The sequence below is a fragment of the Gossypium hirsutum genome, chromosome D01 (assembly GCF_007990345.1).
Source record: "Gossypium hirsutum isolate 1008001.06 chromosome D01, Gossypium_hirsutum_v2.1, whole genome shotgun sequence".
Classification (NCBI taxonomy): Eukaryota; Viridiplantae; Streptophyta; class Magnoliopsida; order Malvales; family Malvaceae; genus Gossypium; species Gossypium hirsutum.
Window position 1 is genome coordinate 60,089,499 of NC_053437.1, and position 22,464 is coordinate 60,111,962.

At 29.3% G+C, this 22,464-nt stretch overlaps 1 protein-coding gene across 1 annotated transcript; it reads right to left on the reverse strand.

Moving 5' to 3' along the window:
* Positions 1-2,512, reverse strand: LOC107921359 (WAT1-related protein At4g08300). The gene is made up of 7 exons (XM_016851227.2): positions 2,217-2,512; positions 1,833-1,895; positions 1,431-1,547; positions 1,047-1,284; positions 807-965; positions 582-733; positions 1-389 (listed from the first exon to the last, which is right to left on the reverse strand). The coding sequence occupies exons 1-7, from the start codon at positions 2,426-2,428 to the stop codon at positions 182-184; spliced, it is 1,149 nt and encodes a 382-aa protein (XP_016706716.1). The 5' UTR covers positions 2,429-2,512; the 3' UTR covers positions 1-181.
* Positions 2,513-22,464: the final 19,952 nt, after the last annotated feature.

Sequence of the window (22,464 nt, forward strand, 5' to 3'; positions counted from 1 at the left end):
TAGGGAAAGGGAATATTTGTACAAAAATATTGGCAAACTGCAACGGTTCATCATGGTTTTTACTTCACCAACTTGAAGACCTTAGAGTACAAGCAAAAAGATGATAAGCTAGAAATTACTTGTCTTTGAGATGGAGAGAGATGGGATGGTTTACATAGTATTTTCTATCCCCTGGGGAGTGCTAAAAAGGGTTCTTTGAAGTTGGAATATTAACAATTTTGTCAGATCCATCAATGCCCACATCAACACTGATTGCTTTAGCATTGTTTTTAACTGGCAATTCTTGCAGGCCATTGCTTTTGTCATCAGTTTCTGTGTTTTTCCCATCTTTGCTTTTACCCCACACCACAGTGTAAAGCCCTAAGACTATAATAATGGCTCCAAGTATGCTGAAATCAACCAAAAATGAGCAATCAGAAGAAGGAAAACAATGCAGAATCCACTAGATGAATCAGACATCTAATTTGTTTAATGGTTACTAAAGCCACAAAAAAAAGCTACTTCACAATGCATTGTGTCGCTATCGGCATTAAGTATCTCTAATAATCATCCAATGTTTGTTGAAGATCAAAACTCATTACCTTCCAAGGTGGAGTTTTTCTGCTAAAATAATGGCCCCTAGTGCAGCAGTGATGATCATACATAGAGGACTAAAAGATGTTACAAATACCGGTCCTCGTTCCCGGATCACGACTCCTTGCACGTAATACGTGATTCCAGAGCACACTATTCCCTAATCAATCACAAATATATGTTAAAATGGTCAAGTATACATGTGTCTGCTTGGTTTTTTATGGGGCACTTACAGAGTAAGTTGCAGCAAGAAGCCTTGAGTCCCAGCCTATTTTCCAGGCACTCAGGTCACGGACCATAACCAGGGACACTCCTGCACCTTCTAACATTCCCATGAAACATATCCAAGCTGTAAGAGAGAGTTCAGCCGGGTACTTCTTTAATGTGAAGGACTGAACCAGAAATCATAACCCAATATTAGCTCATAAATAAGTTTAATCAACTTTCATTTTTTTTAGAATGTTTTGACTCACTTGCAAAATAAAGAAGCTTGACCAGCAAAAGACGCTTCCAAGAAGCATTATTGTTCCGGTAACCCGGTGTTTATCTGCAGATTCAGCGGTAGTTCCATGGTGTATAGCTCCTCCGGACTTGACAAAGTCAATAATGGGACCTTTGTACAAAGTCATCACCATTGCTCCCATGACTGTGATTGCAGTTCCAATAATCTTTGCCACACTTCGTATCTTCTTCACGTTGATTTTCTCTAACCTAAACAACGATAAATGCCTTCAATATCCTATTGACAGTACCGATACCCAGTGTGTGGATATACAAAAAACTAAATGGAAAAAGAATAAAGATAATGGAACTTGGAAAACTATTTGAGGTGGTGGATATTGGTTTGAACATTTCACCTAAATATCATTGCCATTATGAAGGTAACGGCAGGAACTATGTTAAGGAAAGCCGACGCATATGTTGCTGATGTGTACTTCATTCCCAAAAAGTATAAATTCTGGTCAAGCACTGGCCTGTTTCACCAAATCAACAACATCGATTACACCTTTGCATTCTTGGTTTGCAGTTGACAATATTCCATTTTCTTTTCCATTGTATCATATATACATATATGCTAAACGAAGAAAAATCATCATCTTTGCATGAATGTGTAAAGCCTTTTCGAATCGGAGATCAATAAGTTTCATGATCAGGAACCATATATATGTATACATGTATGTATGCAGGTATTTACATATGTAGAAGCAGTTTAGATACATATGGAGATACAAAGAAAGAAGAGAGTTTTAGAGCATTACTCGAGGAAACCGAGAATGACAATCCTGAGGAAGATAGGGAGGGTCATCTTTGGCCGTATTTTCCTGCAGAAAGAAGGATGTAAAGCAGTGATAACTAAGGTTAAGGGTTTAAGAAATTAATATTATGAATGTGGTGTGAGATGAGTGAGAGGGTATTCTCATTTTATTGGACAACATGATACTGCGCCATGCTCACAATCTAGTGATATTGGCAGGAAACTCAATTGTCCCTCAACACTTAAACCAACCAAGGACCTCTACATATAGGAGTTTTTCCGATAATAAAGCTTTTAGGGAGCGGTGAGTGCTCAAAGAGGATAATATATACTAGATTGTGAACACAATGTGTGATCTAAGAAAATGAGAGGGAGAAGAAGGGGGAACCTTTCAAGAAGAAAAGCAAAGGGTGCAATGACAATGGTGGCAGCAACATGACGATAAGTAGCAAGGATGAAATTGCTCATGCCATGCTTCAAAGAAACCATGGAGATTATGTACATCCCTGCATATCCAAACTGCAGAGACACCATTGACAGGTATGGTTTAAATTTGTTCAACATGTTCCTCAAAGCTGCGCATGGCGTTTGGCCTCCCATAATCTTCGCTCTCTTTCTCTCTCTTACTTATCGAGTACTTACTCGCTCTTAGGTTGACACACTTCTGAATGAGATACGGCCTTCTTATAGACAAGAAAATGCAAAGGCGTGGTCAAAGGCTTGCCACGGAGGTTATTGGTCTTGAGTAATTATATGTGTGAGACAATGTGCTGGTAGTATATATGGATTTTAGTTTGGTTATTACGTTCTAGTCTAAATTATTATACTAGTTTGATTTTGTATTTGTATTTCGATTATATTATACTCGTAATTTTTTATTAAAAAAATTATTAATCTGATATTTTTGTTTCAGTACGGTTAATATTCATGGTAAAATCACAAAATAGATATTATTATATTTGCGTTATTAAATCTAAATTTTGTCACACGAAAGGCAAAAGAAAATATAATTTATTTAATAATAAATATAGGTAGAGTGGCTACAAACCTATATTTAATATTCGATTATTGGATTTGTAATTTTATTTTTTTATTTAAAGATAATATAAAAGTATAGAAAGATAAAAATGTAATTATATATATATATATATTTAAAAATAATTCTATAATTTCATAATTGATTTGGTCATAAGGGTGAGATCAATTCAGTGAAATATTTAAATAACATATTTTATCACACTCATTATGTTAAAATTATTGTGAAAGAAAATATTTTAGGTTAAAGATATTTTTTAAAAATTTATTTAATAATGATTATAGGTAGAGTGGTAATAAACTTATATTTTAATACTATTGAACATGACTTCGATTATTGGATTTGTTTTTTATAATTTTTTTATTTAAAAATAATATAAAAATATAAAAAGATAAAAGTGTCATCATAATAATATTAATTATAATTGAAAAAATATTTCTGTAATTTCATAATTGAGTTGATGATCTGGATGAGGGTGACACCAACTCAATGAAATACTTAAATAATAATAGATTTTATTACACCCATGATGTGGGTGAACAAAAATATTTTATATTAAAACAATATGTTTATAAAAATATATTAACAAATTATTATTAGTGGATTGGTAAAGGTTTTTTTATATGAATTTGTTAGTTTTGCGTTCAATTTCTAAATGATGTTTTTAAGTTATTTTATTTGAAGGATATATAAAAGTATGAAAATAATACTCTTATAATAATATTAATTATCTTTTAAGGTAAGAATAACTCGTGATACCAACTCAACCAACTACTTTATATATAGGATAGATTATAGATTCATGTGCTTACAAGTTATTTGACTATAGTTTGAATTTCAAGTATTCTAATGTTTGACTTGAATAGCTTGTGAATTTATTTGAATTTTAATTTTTAATATATATTTTTATCTTTAATTGATAATTTTTAATTTAACTCAAGTTCGAGTATAAGTAATTGATTTTGAAATTGGGTACGAGATTCAAAATTTACTTTTCACGAGATGAATAAGCATAGATCTTTTCATTGGCAACTTTGGGTAATGAACTTTTTACCTCAAACCGATTTCATCAAAATTCGATTTGAATAACAAAAATATATTTTAATTTAAATTTAATTAAAAATATTAATATTAAATAAAATTTGTAAATATTTTATTACCAACAATATCAATGAAACAGATCATCGAATTAAACTAAATTTTAGTTTAGACCTGGAAAGTTTTTAATATCCAATTGTGACCCAAATCGAGTTAGAACATAAACATATGCATAAACTTAATTGAATGAGTTCAAATAATTCTTATAATTTAGGTTGATTGAGTCATAGTTTGGTTGGCATTGACATTATTGCCTATACAAAAGGACGTGGATTTGAGCACATTGTAAACGTATTTATCCTCCTAATGAAATATTGAGGAGGGTAGGTAAAATTTTAAACAATTTATATAAACAAATTCTTAAAATCTAAAAAAGGAAATCCAATAAAATTTGAAAACTTGTAAGAGTATGAACTCCACTCCATTACAGTATAAATAAAGCAAAAGAAATGCATTATTTTCCAATAAATGTGTAAAAGTCCAATAAGGCACTAACTCTTAACTCTAACTCTCACTCTAGTTTAGATTCCCCTTATCCATGAAACCCAAAACAACCACTCCTTCCACAACCCACTTTGCTTTGTTCATAGAATCACAGGAAAATAAAATAAAATAATAAGGAAAATAAAAATAAAGGAGGTCTGTATGGGTGGATCTCTCTTATGCTTTTGCCTTTATGTATTGATTTATTTGGTTTGGCCAGTAGGGATTCGATTCATTGACCACCAATCATTTTGTTGTTAAGTGGGATGATGCAAATGCAGTGCTTTCCTTGTTTTCTATTTCGCGTTTATATGGTTTTGGTTTGCCAATAAAATTTAATTTATTCGAAAAACTTAAAAAATATTTTGAATTTCAATTTAATCTTAATTAATTCAACTTGAATAACTCGATTTGAGTTTCGAGTTTAGAGTTCGAGTGAAATTAAATTTCACAATTCAAATAACAGATCGGTATAAATATCCTTTTAATCCCTATCAACTTTAAAAATAAGTAAAATGGTCTCTCTCAACAAAAATTAAAAAAATAATATTTTTGAGAACCTAATTAATGATTCAAATGTATTATATCTAATTGCTTTGAATTTTTTTTCAAAAAGATATGATTTTAAATTTATGTGCTTTAACATGGAATTAGTTATACTGTAACAATATTTTTATTTGACATATGAAATTTTTTTAATTTAACTTGAACAGTTTCACTCGATTCAAAAAAAAAATCAAATCAAGTTAAAATGATAAAATAGAACTTGTGAAATCAAAATCTTTTCACTCAAACGTTAACCTAAGTAATATGATCTCCATTTCTAAATATCATTGGATTCTTAAACTACCGTTTGAAAGCTCAGATTCATTTTATGGAATAATGGTCATCCTGTCATTTAACTTCCAATGTTTGCATTTAAAAAAACACTTTTTCTCCCCGAATCTAGCACAAATTTGGACCTAGGTTTTCACTCCATCCCTATTATATAAGGTCAGCCCGTAAGCTTTGCTTGTGTGACAGTTTAGATGTATGAATTTGATTTTGTACTTTATTGCTATAAAAAATCAGAGCAAGAATTCTTCATTTTATTTAAAATATTCATTTCTAATACCTACTACCATCGGCGGCGCAAGAGAGCTGGCAGATGCCTTGAACTCCACTCAAAAATGGAAATTTTAATACAATAATAAATTTATCTTTTGACCTCCCAAGAAAATTATAATCTACTTCTAACCCATCTTAAAATAGAAATGTTATAATCTAACCCTTTTCAAAATTGTAAGACCCTTCAAAAAATTTTAATTTTAATTTCAAAATGGCTTGTGGACAAAAAAATTGTTAGAATATAAGTGGGATGATTGAATTAGACATTTGCAAAATTTCTGCTGTATTATTAAAGGTGGAATATAAATTTCCCAAAGAAAAAGAAGCTAAAAGATGGTATTTCAATATATTAATATTAATAATAATGATGAGTATAGAGATGCAGAGGGAGTGAATGCAAAGTTGGTGCTTTCGGGTTTGGATTCCAACATGAAAATAAGGTTGGTTTGGTGGAATCCCACATGACTAATTGGAAACTTTCCAAATGGTTAAGCATGCTGTATTTTCATGGAGATTTGTTGTTAAAAACCTTATCGTTCATCCTCCCTAAATTTTCTACTTTTAGACGTTTAGGAAGGGATTTAGGTAGCAAGGTATATTGCAATTATATGATTAGTGTTTATACTTTACTCAACTTTTGGAATTAGTCTTTTCACTTTAATTTTAGTTAATTTTAGACCTTGTAATTCACAGGTTTGTATTAGGGTGAGCGTTTGATTGAATTAAGTTGACAAGTCCTATTTTATCATTTTAACTCAATTTGAAAATTTTTCAAATCAAGTCAAGTGAAATAAAAATCGAGCCAAGTTGAATAGAGTGAAATTGTTCGAGTTAAATTTAAAAAAAAATTAAACATTTCAAATTAAAATCTTATCACAATATAACTAATTCCATATTAGAGTACATAAATTTGAAATTATATATATTTGAAACTTTTCCAAAGCAAAATAATAATAATAAAATAAGACACTCTGGTATGATAAACTTGAATCATTAATTAACTTATTTAGGTCCCAAAATTATTATTTTAGAAAAATTTTAAGTTTCTATTTTTTATATATATTATTTAGAATTTTGTTATTAATTTGTATAATTTTTTTTAAAAATATAAAATTTGAAATTTTTATAAATATTTTGAATCTTAAAAATTATTTTGAATTTTTATTGAGAGAGATTAATTTGCTCATTTTCAAAACTGACAGGGACCAAAGGAGTATTTATACCAATCTGTTATTCAAATTATTCGAGTTATTCGAATTATAAAATTCAATTCGACTCGAACTCGAATTATTTATTTGAGTTGATTCTAATAACTTGATCCGATTAACTCGAAATTTTAATTTTTTTTTAATTTTTTTGAATCGAATTGAATTTTGGTCAACTCTAATTTGTATATCTTAGTCCAATCCTTAACCGCAGTTAACTTGTGTTGTATTAAAATAAATGACATGGCAATTGTTTGATTTAATGTGTCAGCTTCCCCTATTAGAGGTTTTAGTTGACCCTGTTGAGGGTAAACATAAAGTTAACCACGAGGGAACATAGATGATCTCAAAGCATGCAACAAAGTTGAAGTTGATCAACCTATATCGTTGATAAAGCTCACTAGCACAAAACAAAAGCTCAATTGGAGGATAATATAAAATTTTATTCTCTACAAAACGGCCTACATAATAATCACTTCACCTCGAAGGCACCTCTCATGCCAACCAACACGAAGGCGACACTTAGCACCAAGTTGCCTTACAATTGGCTATGAAAAGAAGACCACTCCACCATTTGTACACACAATATTAGCTTTGCATTAACAAGCAAGAAAGAGAAGTACCTCTTTCTCTCCACCTTAAAATTTTCTTTTACCAAATTTGGTTGGCTACCTTTAATACAATATGAAGTGTTCCGGTCGCAAATTTTCTTTTACCAAAATTGGGTACCTAGCTTTAATATAAAGTGAAGTGGTCCGATCGCAAGGTTCTTGAAATTGTTCTTATAACAAGTAATTGTAACAAGTATAAATAATAACACAAATAACAAGGTTTTTGGGAGCATGGTTGTCGTGATGTATCGTTAGAAACAAATTATTTACAAGCACTGCATCATATTAAAGGTATCTGATGATACAACAATCTAATTCATATATCATTCATACCATCCGAGACATGTTGCGTCGAGATTGAGATATTTTGTATTAGGCATGTGCATCGAGAATATAATAGGATGGTTGATTGCTTAGTAAAGGTTGCAGAAGAAATGATTATTGGCTTTTACTCTTGATCCCAACTTCCAATCTCCTGATTTTACTTTGAATGTGCTACGTGAAAATATTATTGATTTATCTTTTCCTAGATTGATTACTATATAATAACTTTTAGCCTCCTTACTAAAAAAAACAATACTATATAGGCATTTGGTGTATCTTCAATTAGCCGATCAATTCAATTTCCTTGAAATGAAGATAAGATAGCTATTGATTTATATGCTTTAAGTAGCATCCTCGACCTTTTGGACTCTATTTTTTTTTTCTTTTTTAGAATAGACTCTATACTTTTCTGGTTTTTCTTCATTTTTATAGATGATTATATTCTTTTTTCCGCTTATTTATAACTGACATACAAATAAAAGATTATCATAAAAAATGATTATATGAAATTAAGATGCTATATTAGCATATATCCCATTTCAATCATTTAATGCCAACTCATCACTTTTGTACATGTCATTTGATACATAATTACTAAAATTTCTACCTATTTGTTATAATATATTCTCCCAATTAACATTTCAATTATACTATAGTATTTTTTTAATCTATGTTTCGTGTTGGGTTGATTATTTATTTGTGTCAAATTACATAGTAAAAATTTGAAGGTTAAATCATGCTCTAAATATTTATACACTTTGTACATTTGGAATTTAGTTTCCTTACTTTTATTTTCAAAAATTTAAAATTTTTATTGTTCAGATTTAAAAATTCAAATCCAATTGTTACCATCATTAAAGTTATTCTATTGAAATCTCTAGTGTGACATTTTAATTTTTTTTTAAATTCATTTGATAGTCATGTAACAATAAAAATAACATCGAAAATACTAATTATAATTTCTTTTCTTAAAATCACATTTTTGAATTTGTCATGATAAAATATTTTTTTGTTAGAATAGTTTTCGTAAGAAAATTGATGTCTGCATTTTGATTGAAATAATTAACAATATTAACTATTTAAACTAATTAAGGACATTATAAAAGTAGAAGGATCAAATATGTAAAAAATTAAAGTATGTAGATTAAATCTCAATTCACGATAATCTAGGGGCCAAAAGAAATAGGAAGTCATGTATCAATTTTTAAGACTCTTTAAGGCATTCAAATTAAGATAACTACGTATTATTTTAATTACAAAGTTAATGTATTTACTAGTTCAACTAATTAATAACGTGATAAAAATATAGAGACCAAATTACATTAAAAATTAAAATATAGATATTAAACCTCAAATTTAAGTATAATAGAGATAAAAAAAATTAAAATTTAATATTTTTCTAAAATGTAATAAAAAGGAGGAGAGAGAGAGAGAGAGCATTTATGGTGGGTGTACCCACATGTCAAAAATAGAACTGCTTCGCTTCAGGTAAATTGATAATTATTTGACCAATTTAATTAAAAACAATCTTTCAAAACAAGTTATAAAACTTTTTATAAAATCAAATAAAAAAGATTGTTTTGAGTATAAGTTGTTTTAGGTTAAATTGTCAATATGGACCTTCTATTATGTTTTAAATTTAGAATTTAGTATTCATATTTTAACTTGACATAATTTAATATTTATATTTTATAATATAATTGGTTAGTCAAATAGTTGAAATCCTTAATTATTTTGGTTAGCCAAATTTTTAAAAAAAAATCATTCCAACTTATTATGTTTAAATAGTGTTATTTTGTTAAAAAATATTTTTAAGAAAAATTCACGTTACCGTTTTAATCGGGATGGCTAAACATATTAATTATTTGGACTAACTAAAATTATTGTAAAAATAATAAATTAAATTATGTCAAATTAAAATATAAAAATTAAATCTCAAATATAAGTATAATAGAAAGATCAAAATTGCAATTGAACCATTATTATGGCGGCTAAAAAATGAAAATGATGAGTTAGACACCTAGGATGGATCAAAACATATGAAGTTTTGTCAATAGAATTTTAACTTTTTGAAAAGGTGGAGACTTTGGGTTTTAATTACTGTATTACATGTAATTATTTGTGTGAATTTCAAAATTTCACCATGTAATATGTGATTTATGAGTTTTAATAGGCTTAGTTTGGATTATTTTTTATATTCTAACACATATATGTAATAATAATGGTTGGAAAATATAAGCACCACATATATAATAATAGTAATTATATGTTATTATTCACTATCATAAAAGATTAGTCTAAATTGCTAACTTGGAAGGCTAAAATTATAAAATTTGAAGATTTTAAAAATTTATTATATTCAGGTATGCTTTCATATTTAATTTTATTCTTGATAATCTAATATAATAAATCCTATTTATTAAGTTTTATATTGAATTTTGTTTTACAATTTTAACAATAATTCGATTCTAGTGATTTGAGATATATATTTATAGAAAAGCGTGAACTTTTAAAAGAATAATAATTAAAATTTACCCGAATACGGGAAAGAAGTTAAGCGGCATGCACCTGACGCCATTGAACCAACATGTTAATAGTCTTACGCATAAACTTGGTATTAAATAATCTTAGTGTTGACACTGTCCATATTATGATTCCATGACCCGGCGCCCTGCTTTTTAGGTGAAAATAAGTTGGCTCAAATCAATAGAAAAAGATTGAAAAGAAGTGTGGATTTGTTGGAACTGTCCTGATTGGTGGTTTTAGATCTGAACTAATTGGACGGTGGTTTCCATTTTCACCTTTGGAAACAATCCGTTAGTGCGAAGTTCATGATGAGAACAGAGGGCCCCTGGTGACGATGAAACCAATCTCTTTGAGCCTATGCTATTACCTATGATCACCAGAATATTCACATACTAGATACATTACTTCTGCTTACAGTTTAAAATTCCAAAAAGCAATGGAAGTTAAAATTGATATGGTTGACAAAATAATTAGACAATAATATCTGATATGTGACATTTACCTCATTTTGACAGGTGTTTAATTGTAGAAATGGATTAAATTTTTAATAGAAACGTACAAGAATTAATTTGTCTATTTTTAAATAGATTTTTTAATAGAGAAAACAAAATGTAATCTGATTCTTAGTATAATGGCCTCTATAGTACTTTTACCACAATTTGTCTTGTTATTTATAAAATTGATTTCATTTTACCTCCTTTATTAAAAATGGGACAAATTAGTTCTTTTATTAAAAATTCCATCAATTTCTAATGTTAAAAATTAGTATGAGATACACGTGATACGCTACATATAATTGTCTGATTATTCCAACAACGACTCTAGTTTTTAACATTAGAATGAATTACTTTTTAATTGAAAGAACCAGTTTATTATTAAATCTAATGTATAAAGATTAATTTACTAAATTTTTTAAAAAAGATAACAAAATACAATCTAAATCTTAATATAAATATTTCAATGGAGAAAAGATTGTATGAAATCGTGATTCCACATCATTCTTATCCCTTTTAGATAGGAGCACGACAAATCAATTAAGAGAAAAAATCTGATTTATCATACTCCTATTTAAAAAAAATAAAAATAACGTAAAATTACAGTATCATACAATCATTTCTCTATTTTCATAATACTATTACCGAACAAAGTGGGAGGGAATTTATGCCTCAACCCGTGTTCACACACTGATATCCTCGAATATTATTTGCAGTGCACAATCTCACTGCCCCACTCTGATATGGCAATGTTGAGATAATGGTTAACAAAAGCAAAATTTGTCTTGTTTTGCTAGAAGCATCGTGGCAAAAGTTAATCATTACCAATTCTATCACTATACATACATACATATAGTATATGTACGTGCAATTCCCCCAGATAACTTTTCTTTACTAAACAAGTTGCAGAGAAAAGCCTAATGGAAACGCTTTTTTTTTAGGTAAGTTTCTATTATTACTCCTTCAAGGTCATGCTTTTAGGAGCATCTTATACTTTCTGTGAAACAATTGGCAAGCAGCTCTTGAATAGAGATGGTGATGGACAGTCCTTGCTTCTACCCCCACATTGTACAATCGATTCCTCCTATGATACTACATACATAGCCACATGAAAGATGAAACTACGAGCTAATGACGAACAATTACCTTTTAGAGTTTTCCCTTTTCTTTCTTTGATTATGGTTCTTGCTTAAAGTTTATTCACAGTGCAACCTCCATTGGTTTGTCTACGTATAAGACAAAAGAAGAATGTAGCTCATGGCTAATTGCTGAATTATCAATCACAAAATCTTCTTTAAAATAATGCATGATAATTGTTTTAAAGCAACTTTAGTAATGGGCGATTAGGTATGATAATGGACCAAACTTGTCCACGTTGCTCTGATTCATCACTTGATTTTTGAGCTACTCATGTATAACATTGGTTTAAGATAAAGGCTCTCTCCAAATACAAAAATTCAAAAAGAAAAAAAGATATCTAATAAGTAGAGGTGAGCATTCGATTGAGTCGAGTCGAATCGAGTTAAAAAATTTGAGTTAGTCGAGTTAATGAATCCTATTATTTATATTCACTGTTGAGTTTATTTAGACTGATTATTTAACTAGTAGACGAAGTAAAAGATTATTTAACTATATAAATAAGATTGATGAGTAAACATTTATCAAAATGATGTAATTTTACCTTTTCTTATTTAGATTTTCGGATAACTAGAATTGTGTAATTCATATTCAAGTTAAACTGAAAATTTTAATATTTTTTATTCGAATTGATCCGAATAATTCAAACTATTTAATTTCAAATTTTAAATTTTAAATTTTTTAAAATCAAATCAGATTTTATTCATCATAAGCATCAAATTATTTGTAAAAACTGGCTGCTTGAGTTGCTTTTGTACGGACGGGGACTAATGGTTTTCAATTTTCCATTATTATATAATAATATCTGCCTCATCTCATTGGTTTGGCCACTATCTTATTATAGCATTTGACTCTCATAACTTTCGCATTTGAAATTATCATAAATACAATACGAAATACGTCGGTAAATCTTCGCCTCCAACGGAGCCAAAAGCGTAAAGTTTCGACTGCCTGACCACTTTTTTTAAAAAATAAAAAATTTAAATTTCAAGTTAATCGAATTGAGCTATATAAAGTATTTAACTTTTTCGAGTTAATTCGAATAAATAATTAAATTTTTTAGTTCAAGTCGAGTTAAATTTACAATTCAGATAGTTTGAATAATTTGAACAACATATTGATGTAAATATCTCTTTGATTCCAATCAATTTTAAAAATGAGCAATTTGATCTCTCTAAAAATCTTACAAAAAAAAGTTTAAAGTAATGTTCAAAAATTTACAATAAATTTTCAAAAATTCAAAAATTATATATTTTAAAAAAATTTAAAAAATTAAAGAATATATAAAGTTAAAAATTTTAAAATAATAATTTTGATACTTAAATAAGTTAATTAATGATTCAAGTTTATTATACTAAAGAATTTTTCTTCTTATTTTGCTTTGAAAATTTTTTAAATATATCTTACATTAAATTAGTTATATAATAATAAGATTTTAATTTGATATGTTTAATTTGAATTTTTTTCGAATCAAAGTTAAGATAATTAAATAAGACTCGTTACCTCAATCAATTCATTGATTCGACCAAACGTAGAACCTTAAATTCAATAGTAACTTGACCCTATTAAGACATTCACTTGATATGCTAATATGATGGGATTCTTACGAATGACGTTGTGGTTAATGAGAGCCTAAATTAATACGAATAAATAATGAGTATAATCTTGAGAAGAAAAGAAAGGATAGTGGCATTCATTAATGTTGTAGATGAAATTTCATTCCAACTACATTTGATCCCACGTGGATTTAAATAGTTAATTTACAAAAGAAAATTTAATTTTACTTATATCAAATAATAATTATTTATATTTTAAGTAAATAATTTTAAAAACAATAATATATAATTATTATAATTTATATAAAATATAAAAAAATTGAGATAAAAAAATACCATTCAATTGAATCAACCATAATACGATACAAAAATAATTAAAATATCATCCAAATTTATGAACTTGCAAATATTTGTATAAAACAATTATAAAGTTGTTAAATTTATATATGTTAAAAATCGCATATATATATCGTGAACATGAATTTGTAAATATTTCTCTAAATTGAATCAGTATAAGAAATTAGGTAAGGGTTGTTAATATAAGGATTAACTCTTTCAAAATGGTTCTATAAGAGCATAAGTAGTTATTATTATTTGAACACTTTTGTAAAAGTTAAACTTTTATTTGATCATTTTAAAATATTTAATTTAGAACAATCTCTAACACGTTGAGCCCTAATTTAAACATTTACCCAAATTATTATGAAGTAAAATGAAATACGAACACGACACCTACTCACAAATTCTTCTATAAATAAGATCACAATAATAAATTATATAACATAAAGAGTGATTATAATATAAACTTAAAAATTAACATGAAATGACATTATATATGATAGGTGTGATCCCTTTCAAATAATGCGAACAAAACACTTGAAAGTAATACAATATTAAAAAAACAATATATATATAATATAAACACATAATAGGATTAATAATTAATACAAACAACATATGAATAAATGAATATGCAAAAATATACATAAATTATTAACACTTAAAAGTTTATTTAAAATGCCAACAATTTTTTGTCCAATGATAAAAGAATTGTGTTGTAATTATTTAGAAGTAGAAGGCACTTTGGTGGGATCCTCACGGATAGAAAAAGATTGCGGTCAGTTTGATAATGATAGAGTGACATTGCTTTTTCAGTCCGAGCCGGGGAACCCCTTATATATGATGCAAAATGGATCTTGTTCTATCGTTGATAAGAGAAATCTCTATGAAAAATATGAATCAGAGTTTGAAGAAGGGGAAGGAGAAGGAGTATTCGACCCGCAACAAATAGAGGAGGATTTATTCAATCACATAGTTTGGGCTCCTAAGATATGGCGCCCTTGGGGCTTTCTATTTGATTGTATCGAAAGGCCAAATGAATTGGAATTTTCCTATTTGGTGGTTCGTTCCCAAAGTAATCCCATTCTCTTACCTTAATTATAAAAAAAAATCATTTAAAATTATATTAATATAGTAATGTAAAATCAAAAATATTTTTTTTAAATATTTGCTATTGTAGAATATTTTTCGGTTGATGAAAATTGTCTGACTATTGCAAAATATGTTCTGTTGAGAAAAATCCTCTACTATTTTTGAAAACTGACACTACTATTTTACCATTTTACCCTTCTGAAAATAATATAAACAATAGGTTATTCTACTCATTTTTCAGTTCTCTCTTTTTTCTATCGTTCTTGCTCTCTAAAATTCTGGTGTTTTACTAAATTATTTTAGTGCGATATTTTGTTTAGGAGATTGAGTTTTGAGCGAGACTGTCTGTTATCATTTCAATCTTTCTTGGCAATTGAACCTAGTGTGATTTACCCGAATTTCTTCCATTTTATTTCTCGACTTTTATGAGAAAAGCAATCCTTTTGAGTTCCATCTTCCTCATTCATGTGTATGAATTTGGAAGTATTATATTAACCTTGGGAGGTGACATTGCAGCGATTCTTTCATGACACAACGATTGCTTTATTTATTTACACTTAATTTTGTTTCATGTCAGTGCTAACAGTTTTGTTTAAGATATATTTCCAAAAACAATATTTTAAACATAAAAAAAATATATGAAAACAAAAATCAAAACATAAAACTCTTTAATTTTTTTGCTTTTTGCTTTTCCCTCCTTTATGTTATTTCTTTCCATTCCATCCTCTTGCTTCACTTCTCTCATCTCAATCCTCTTTTCTTTTTCTTTTTTTCTTTTTATTGTCATTTCCCTCATCTCACCTCAAAATCCAATAAAAAGAAAAAGAACAAGTGTCAATGCTCTAAGGCCATTCATCTAGCTATTACCCACGTATTTAGTTTTTATATGTTTTATTTAATTTTTGCCATTTCTTTTTCCCTCCATTATTTTCTTTCTTTTAATTTCATCCTCTTGCTTTTCTTCTCCTCTCATCTCATGTTTTCTTTTTGTCATTTCTTGTCAAGAACTAATAAAAAGAAGAAGAAGAAAAAACAGGTGTCAATATTCTATCACCATTCTTGATTCTTCTGCAGTTATCCATGTATTTAGTTTATAGTTATAGATTATAGATGGACTCGCCTGTCAACAACTTCTTTTTAGGGATAAAAGCTAATTGAATGTGACAACACTGATGCTATATATTGAGTCTATTTCGTCAAAGGATGTTGCTTCGTGTCTTATTAGTAGTATTAAAGGGTTGTTGAGTCGTCCATGGCATGTTCGGATTAATCATATAGCTCGCGAAAATGATATGGTGGAGAATATGATTGCTAAGGAGGCCAAGTTGTGGCCAATTGGACTTCACATTTTTTATCGACCTCCTGAGTCTGATGAAGCTGCAATTGCAGAAGAGGTTGTAGGCACCGATAGTATGCTGCAATAGTTGGTTTTCTTTCTGACTAGTTTACCTCTAGCTTGCTTTTGTCTAGTTTACCTCAAACAGTGAATAGAGTTGTATCTAATAACGGATTTTGGCATTAAACTTTTGGGGTTAATTAAAATTTTGAAAATTTTAGTAAAATTACTTTAAAAAAATTTAGAAGTTTTATGAAAATTTATAAAAACGAATTTAAAGAATCTAATTGAAAATTTTAAAAATTTTCAAAAGTTTAATGATAAATTTCCAAAATTTTGGGAATTAATTAAAATTTTTAAAAAGATTTAAAAGTATAACTAAAATTTTCAAAAGTTCCTAAGATTCGACTCTAATCATATCCACAAAGACTAATGATAATTTTATCACTTTAATACAAACAAGTAAAATAAAAAGTAAAATAGGGTTTTGAATTTAAAATAAATTTAAACAATATAACATAAAGATTGCAATTTTTTTTTAAAACAATGTAATGAGAATTTAGTTAAACGTAAAATTTCAATTTTGATTCATAAGTTTCGATGCAAAGATAATTTTCAATATTTTAAGGTAAATTTATTATAGTTACCAACAAATTTCTTACTTTCTTGATAACCAAGATGAACACAATTAATTATATCTCTTATCCATAAATAACCATATAATGTAGCCTAAAAATGAAAGAGACACAATTTTAATAAACAAACACACAAACATGGCTTATTTAGACTAAGATCAGATATCCGCATCACTTGAATTGAATACATAGCTTATACTCAATCATACTATTTGTCGAAACCATTTTTTTAAAACAAAAACGTTCTTGTCGACTTAAAAATGAAACGAAAATTGGAGTCGCCACCGATCCTTTATTGGGGTGTGATCGGCTCACCTTAAAGACAATTCTGGTCTGCGAAATTTTGAGAAAACAGGTTCGAGAGTCGGTTACGCACGAGGAAGGGTTAGCGCCCTCGTAACGCCCAAAATTGGTACCAAATTGATTAATTAAGATCTTAATTCTGAATATCGAAAATCTGTGAAAAATTTAAAAAATACAATCCTCCCTTTTATTAATGTTAATTTTATAAAAGATGCTTGGATAAATCGAGGTGAATGCTAAAGACCTTCTCATCTCAGAGTAATAAAATGTCACACCCAATACATTAGGGCACGACATTTTTAGTCCTCGAGAATAAGCTTGTCTTTTGATTTTCAAAACTCATGTGGTGAAGTTTAAAAAGGATATTCAATTGCTTTAAGTCAGATGAAAAATCGAAGCCCAATACGTTAGGGCACAATTTCTCAAAATTCCGAGCATTGAATATTGCTCTTATTATTTTTTGAAAAATTCTCGTCTCGAGGAATCAACATGTCATGTCCAATACATTAGGACACAACGTATCAAATTCCCGAGAGTAAGCTTTTTGTTTATATTTTGATTAAAGCATATCCTCAATTATTTAGATTCAACGAGAAAAATTGGAACCCAATACGTTAGGGCTCCATCATTTCGAAGATTCTAAATGCCGAGCATTGCATTATTTTTGAAAACTTTTGTATGGAATAACTTTGACATTTGTAATCTTTTGAATGAATAAAAAACGATTGAATAATAATGTACAACGCGAAATGATAATTCATACACTAAAGCATACGCTAATGAATAACAAAGATTCAACATACACGAATAAACAATATTATATACATAAGAGCAACAATTTTATATCCTATATTATGCAAATACTAACATCCATATTAGCAAGCAAAATGAATTAAAAAGTTAATTTTAAAGAAATAACAAGCAAATTAAATAAAATGTGACAAGTTTCTAAATAATCAACAACAAAAAACAATCATGAAGGGAAATTATATATTAAAATAAGTTTAAAATAAGTAATATATATATACACGAGAGTTTGAAATAAATAAAAAAATACAATTAAAAACAAATACTTCATAAAATAATAGTATCTCAATAATTTTAAAAATAAATATTATATCAAAATACATAAAGTTATATACATATATTAATTTAAAAGAATAATAGATACGGAGTGGAAAACCTAATGTAAATAGTATATATATGAACACATTTAAAAGAAAACTTAACCTTAATAATTAATAAGATAATAATATATAGATTAAACATAATTTAATATCAATAATATTACATAAAATATTTACAAAAAAATGAATTAAAGAGAAAAAATAAAAAGATAAAAATACATATATATAAACATATCAGATTTACATAAAAATATACAAATATGTTAAATTTAAATAATGATACATAGTAAATTTCAAATAATAATACATATAAAAACTTAAAACGATAATAAAAGGGAAACTCACTCATTAAATTAAATTTAAGGTTAAATGTGTATAAATAAAATAATATACGTTTTTCTAAAAAAATAAAGAGTATTAAACTGGATTGATAAGGATTAAATTAGATTTTAAACAGAATTAAAGGGCAAATATTGAAAATAAAATAAAATAGCGGGCCAAAGCGTGACGTACGGATAACAAGGGGACCAAATGGGAAATATTTCTCGTACCCAAAACGCAGCGTCTTTGCATGGACCAGATCGGAATAAAACACAAAATACACGGCCAAATTTAGAAGAAATATAAAGATTAATTTAAAATAATTATAAAACATGAGGACCACTTTCGCAAATCACCCAATAATCGTAAAACGCGCGGATCCTTCCCCGGGTTGGGTCACCACGCGGGTCGTAAGCCTTTAAACGGCGCCGTTTTGAGACCATTTCCTCGGCATCAAACGACGTCGTTTCTTGTATTGCCTATAAACTAAAAAAATAAACCCTAAGTATCAGCAGCCCTTTTTTATCCTGAAGGAAAACCTAAAATAGAGGAGGACCCCCCATGCGCCGCTTCAACATCAGAGTCCCCAACCATCTGGTTCCGATCGGAACCAGCGAGGGATTCGACGACGAGCTTAACCAGGTATGGGCTCTCCCTCCCTTTTTTATTTTGTTACTCAGTTTATGAAAACAAATCCCAAGAAAAAAAAGAAAAATAATAAAGAAGAGAGAAAGGAAAATCGGAATCGGAAATCACCTCAAAAGTAGGCTATGTCGAAACCGTTTTTTGAAAACAAAAAATTTTAGTTGTCGACTTTTTAAAAATAAAACTGGAGTCGCCACCGATCCTTTATTAAGGTGTGACCGGCCCACCTCAAAAATCATTTTGGTCTGCGAATTTTGAAAACAGGTTCGGGAGTCAGTTACGCACGAGGAAGGGTTAGCACCCTCGTAACGCCCAAAAATCGGTACCAAATTGACTATTTAATGTCTTTGTGTCGAAAGTTAAAAAAGATTTTAAAATAAGCTTGAACGATGAAATTGGCAAAAGGATAATCAATTGTTCAAGTCATGTAAAGAAATCGAGTCCCAATACGTTAGGGTACAATTCCTCATAATCCCCAAACTTGAATATCACTTTTATTTTATACGAAAATGTTCATTTCAAGAAAGTAACATGCCACACCCAATACGTTAGGGCACAACAAGTTAAGTTCCCAAAAATGATTTTTATGCATTTTGAATAAAAATATTCTCGGTCATTTAGGATTGACAAAGAAAATCAGAACCCAATACGTTAGGGCTCAATTCCCCTCAAAAATCCCAAACTTCCAAAAATGCTTTCATTCAAAAACCTTTAAATCAAAAAATAACTTTGATGAATGGTTAAAACCAAAATATATTTCCAAAAGGGTATGTTAAAGTTGATGTATAATATGAAGCAAAAACTTTAATTTAGAACGTATATGAATACATATTTACAAAATATATATGAGTACAATATACAAGTATGTTCGAAAATATGTACGAGCATGCATTTAACACGTAAATACAAGTGTACATATAACAAGGAAAGTAAAGAAGTATATACAACAAGCTTACAATAATTTCTAAGAATATGCATGCAAAACATATGTATGTATACGTGAAAATTGTGAAGATAAAAAAAATCAAAATATGCATATACATTATAAAATATAAGTGTATACACATATATACATATATTTATCTATAAAAACTATGAAAACAAAATATTTATGAAATATGAGCGTATAAGGATTAAAATATGTATGTATGCATATATATATATATATGAATGTAAAATTATGAGAATAAAATAAAATATAAAACGTGCGGACGTGTTTATGTTTAAAAAAATGTATAAATACGTATATATAAAATATAAGGTATATAAAAATATGAAGGATAAAAAGATAAAATAAAGGAAATAAAATGTATGTAAAACGTACAAAAACATATGCATGCATTTTTAAAGCTTAAGAATATATATGCTAGTAATGAAAATATGAAAAGAAAATAATAAAAGTTATGCGTTTGTAAAAAAAAAAAACCGAAATATAAAACAATATGTATATACACGTACATGAAAATCATAAATGGTATTAGTATAATAATAAGTAATAATAGTAATAACAAACGAGTAACAGTATATTTAAAAAAATAAAAAACCCAAATAAAGTAAAAAAAACCAAATTGTACAAAAGACAAAAAAATGGGGGTAAATCCAAAAATAATAAAAAAGGGATCAATTCGAACACGCGAGCGACAATGGGGGACTAAAAAGCAAATAATTCCTTCCCTTCCAAAACGCTGCGCAATGAGGTATCAAATTGAAATAAAAATGGAATACGCGGCCCAAATTAGAAAACCAGTGGAAAATGGTTCAATTGACATGCGCTGTAAAAGGGAGGGGTTAAATTCGTAAATTCCCCATCTGACGTCAGAACGCGCGGATCCTCCCCTTCGGGTCGGGTCACCGCGAGGGTCAGGGCCTTAAAAACGACGTTGTTTTTGTAGCGTTATTTAAAACAAAATTTCCTTTCAAAATCATTTACAACCGAAAAAAAAAAACACCCCTCTTTTGCTCTGCTAGGGTTTCACCCCTAGCGTCCTCGCGCCGCCGCAGCAACGCGCCTCCACCGCGATTTCACCGAGAATGGTGATCGGAAAGGCGATACGACGGGCTTTTAACTGCCCTTGAGCAGATTCAAAGTGAAGGTAAACCCCCTTTCTCTTTTTTCTAATTTTAGTTATACAAAATCAATAAAACGTAAAATGCAAAGGAAAAAAAACAGTGGTGGGATTCACCTTTTTAAAAAACTTGTATTCTGAGTTTTCTTTTGCCTTTTTCCCCCCTTTTTACAGATTTAAAAGGGCCTTTTATAGGCCAAAAAAAAATAAATCGAAGGAAAACAATATTGCTCATTGTTTTTTCTCATTGGACTCCTTGAGTCCGTTTTTCAGTGCTCGTGGAGAGTTTGGCCCGCGTGGAGGCCGAAACGTGCGGTGATCGGGCGTTGGGCACGGCGTGGATGTTGTTACGGCGCTCAGGCAGATGCAGCTAGGGTTTTGTTTTTGGTGTTTTGCTGTGTTGATCTTTGGGTTTGGGCTGCTTTGTTGGGCTTGTAAAATGTAGGCCTGTTCATTTTTTTTGTTTTGGCTTATTACGTGGGCCCAGGCCGATTGGGCCTTATTACAGCTGCCCCTCTTTGCTCATTGTCGTGTAACGGGAATAGAGCAAAGACTACAAGGCCCAATTGTGCCTGATCTTGCGGAGCCTCAACTTCTTCAATGCTTCTCTTCTTTAGGCAGCCTTGTTCCTTCCTACTGCATCTTCAGAGGTATAGAAACCGGTGCTTCAATCCACTCCACTACAATGTCAAGGAGATAGGATTCATACTTTGTAGCTTCTCAAAAGAACAAAATTTGCCATCTTTGATCTACTCCTCTGCAACTTCAAGGAGATAAGTCTTATAGCTTCAACTTGTTCTACTATAATTTAAGGATAAATCTTGATGCGATCTGCTCTACTGCAACTCCAGAGAGATGATCTGCAGTTTTAATCCACACCATTGCAACTTCAAGGAGATAGGATTGGTTACTTCTGTCTGCTCCATTGCAACTTCAGGGAGATAAGACTTGTATCTTCGATCTACTTCACCACCAGTAGGGGAAGACAAGATCTACTTTCTTCGATCTACTTCACGCCAGTACATGAAGACAATACCTGCTTTCTTCGATCTGTTTCGCCACCAGTATGGGAGGACCAGATCTGTTATCTTTGATCTACTTCACGCCAGTACATGAAGACAAGATTTGCTTTTTCCTTCGATCAGCTTCGCCACCAGTATGGGAAGGCAAGATCTATTATCTTTGATCTACTTCA

Excerpts from the sequence above, each read along its gene's own strand:
- LOC107921359 (XM_016851227.2), bottom strand. The coding sequence starts at position 2,428 with ATGGGAGGCCAAACGCCATGCGCAGCTTTGAGGAACATGTTGAACAAA. Across the intron at positions 1,548-1,832 it reads GTCATTCTCGGTTTCCTCGA|GCCAGTGCTTGACCAGAATT; the intron begins GTAATGCTCTAA and ends TTGGTGAAACAG. Across the intron at positions 734-806 it reads TTCTTGCTGCAACTTACTCT|GGAATAGTGTGCTCTGGAAT; the intron begins GTAAGTGCCCCA and ends GTGATTGATTAG.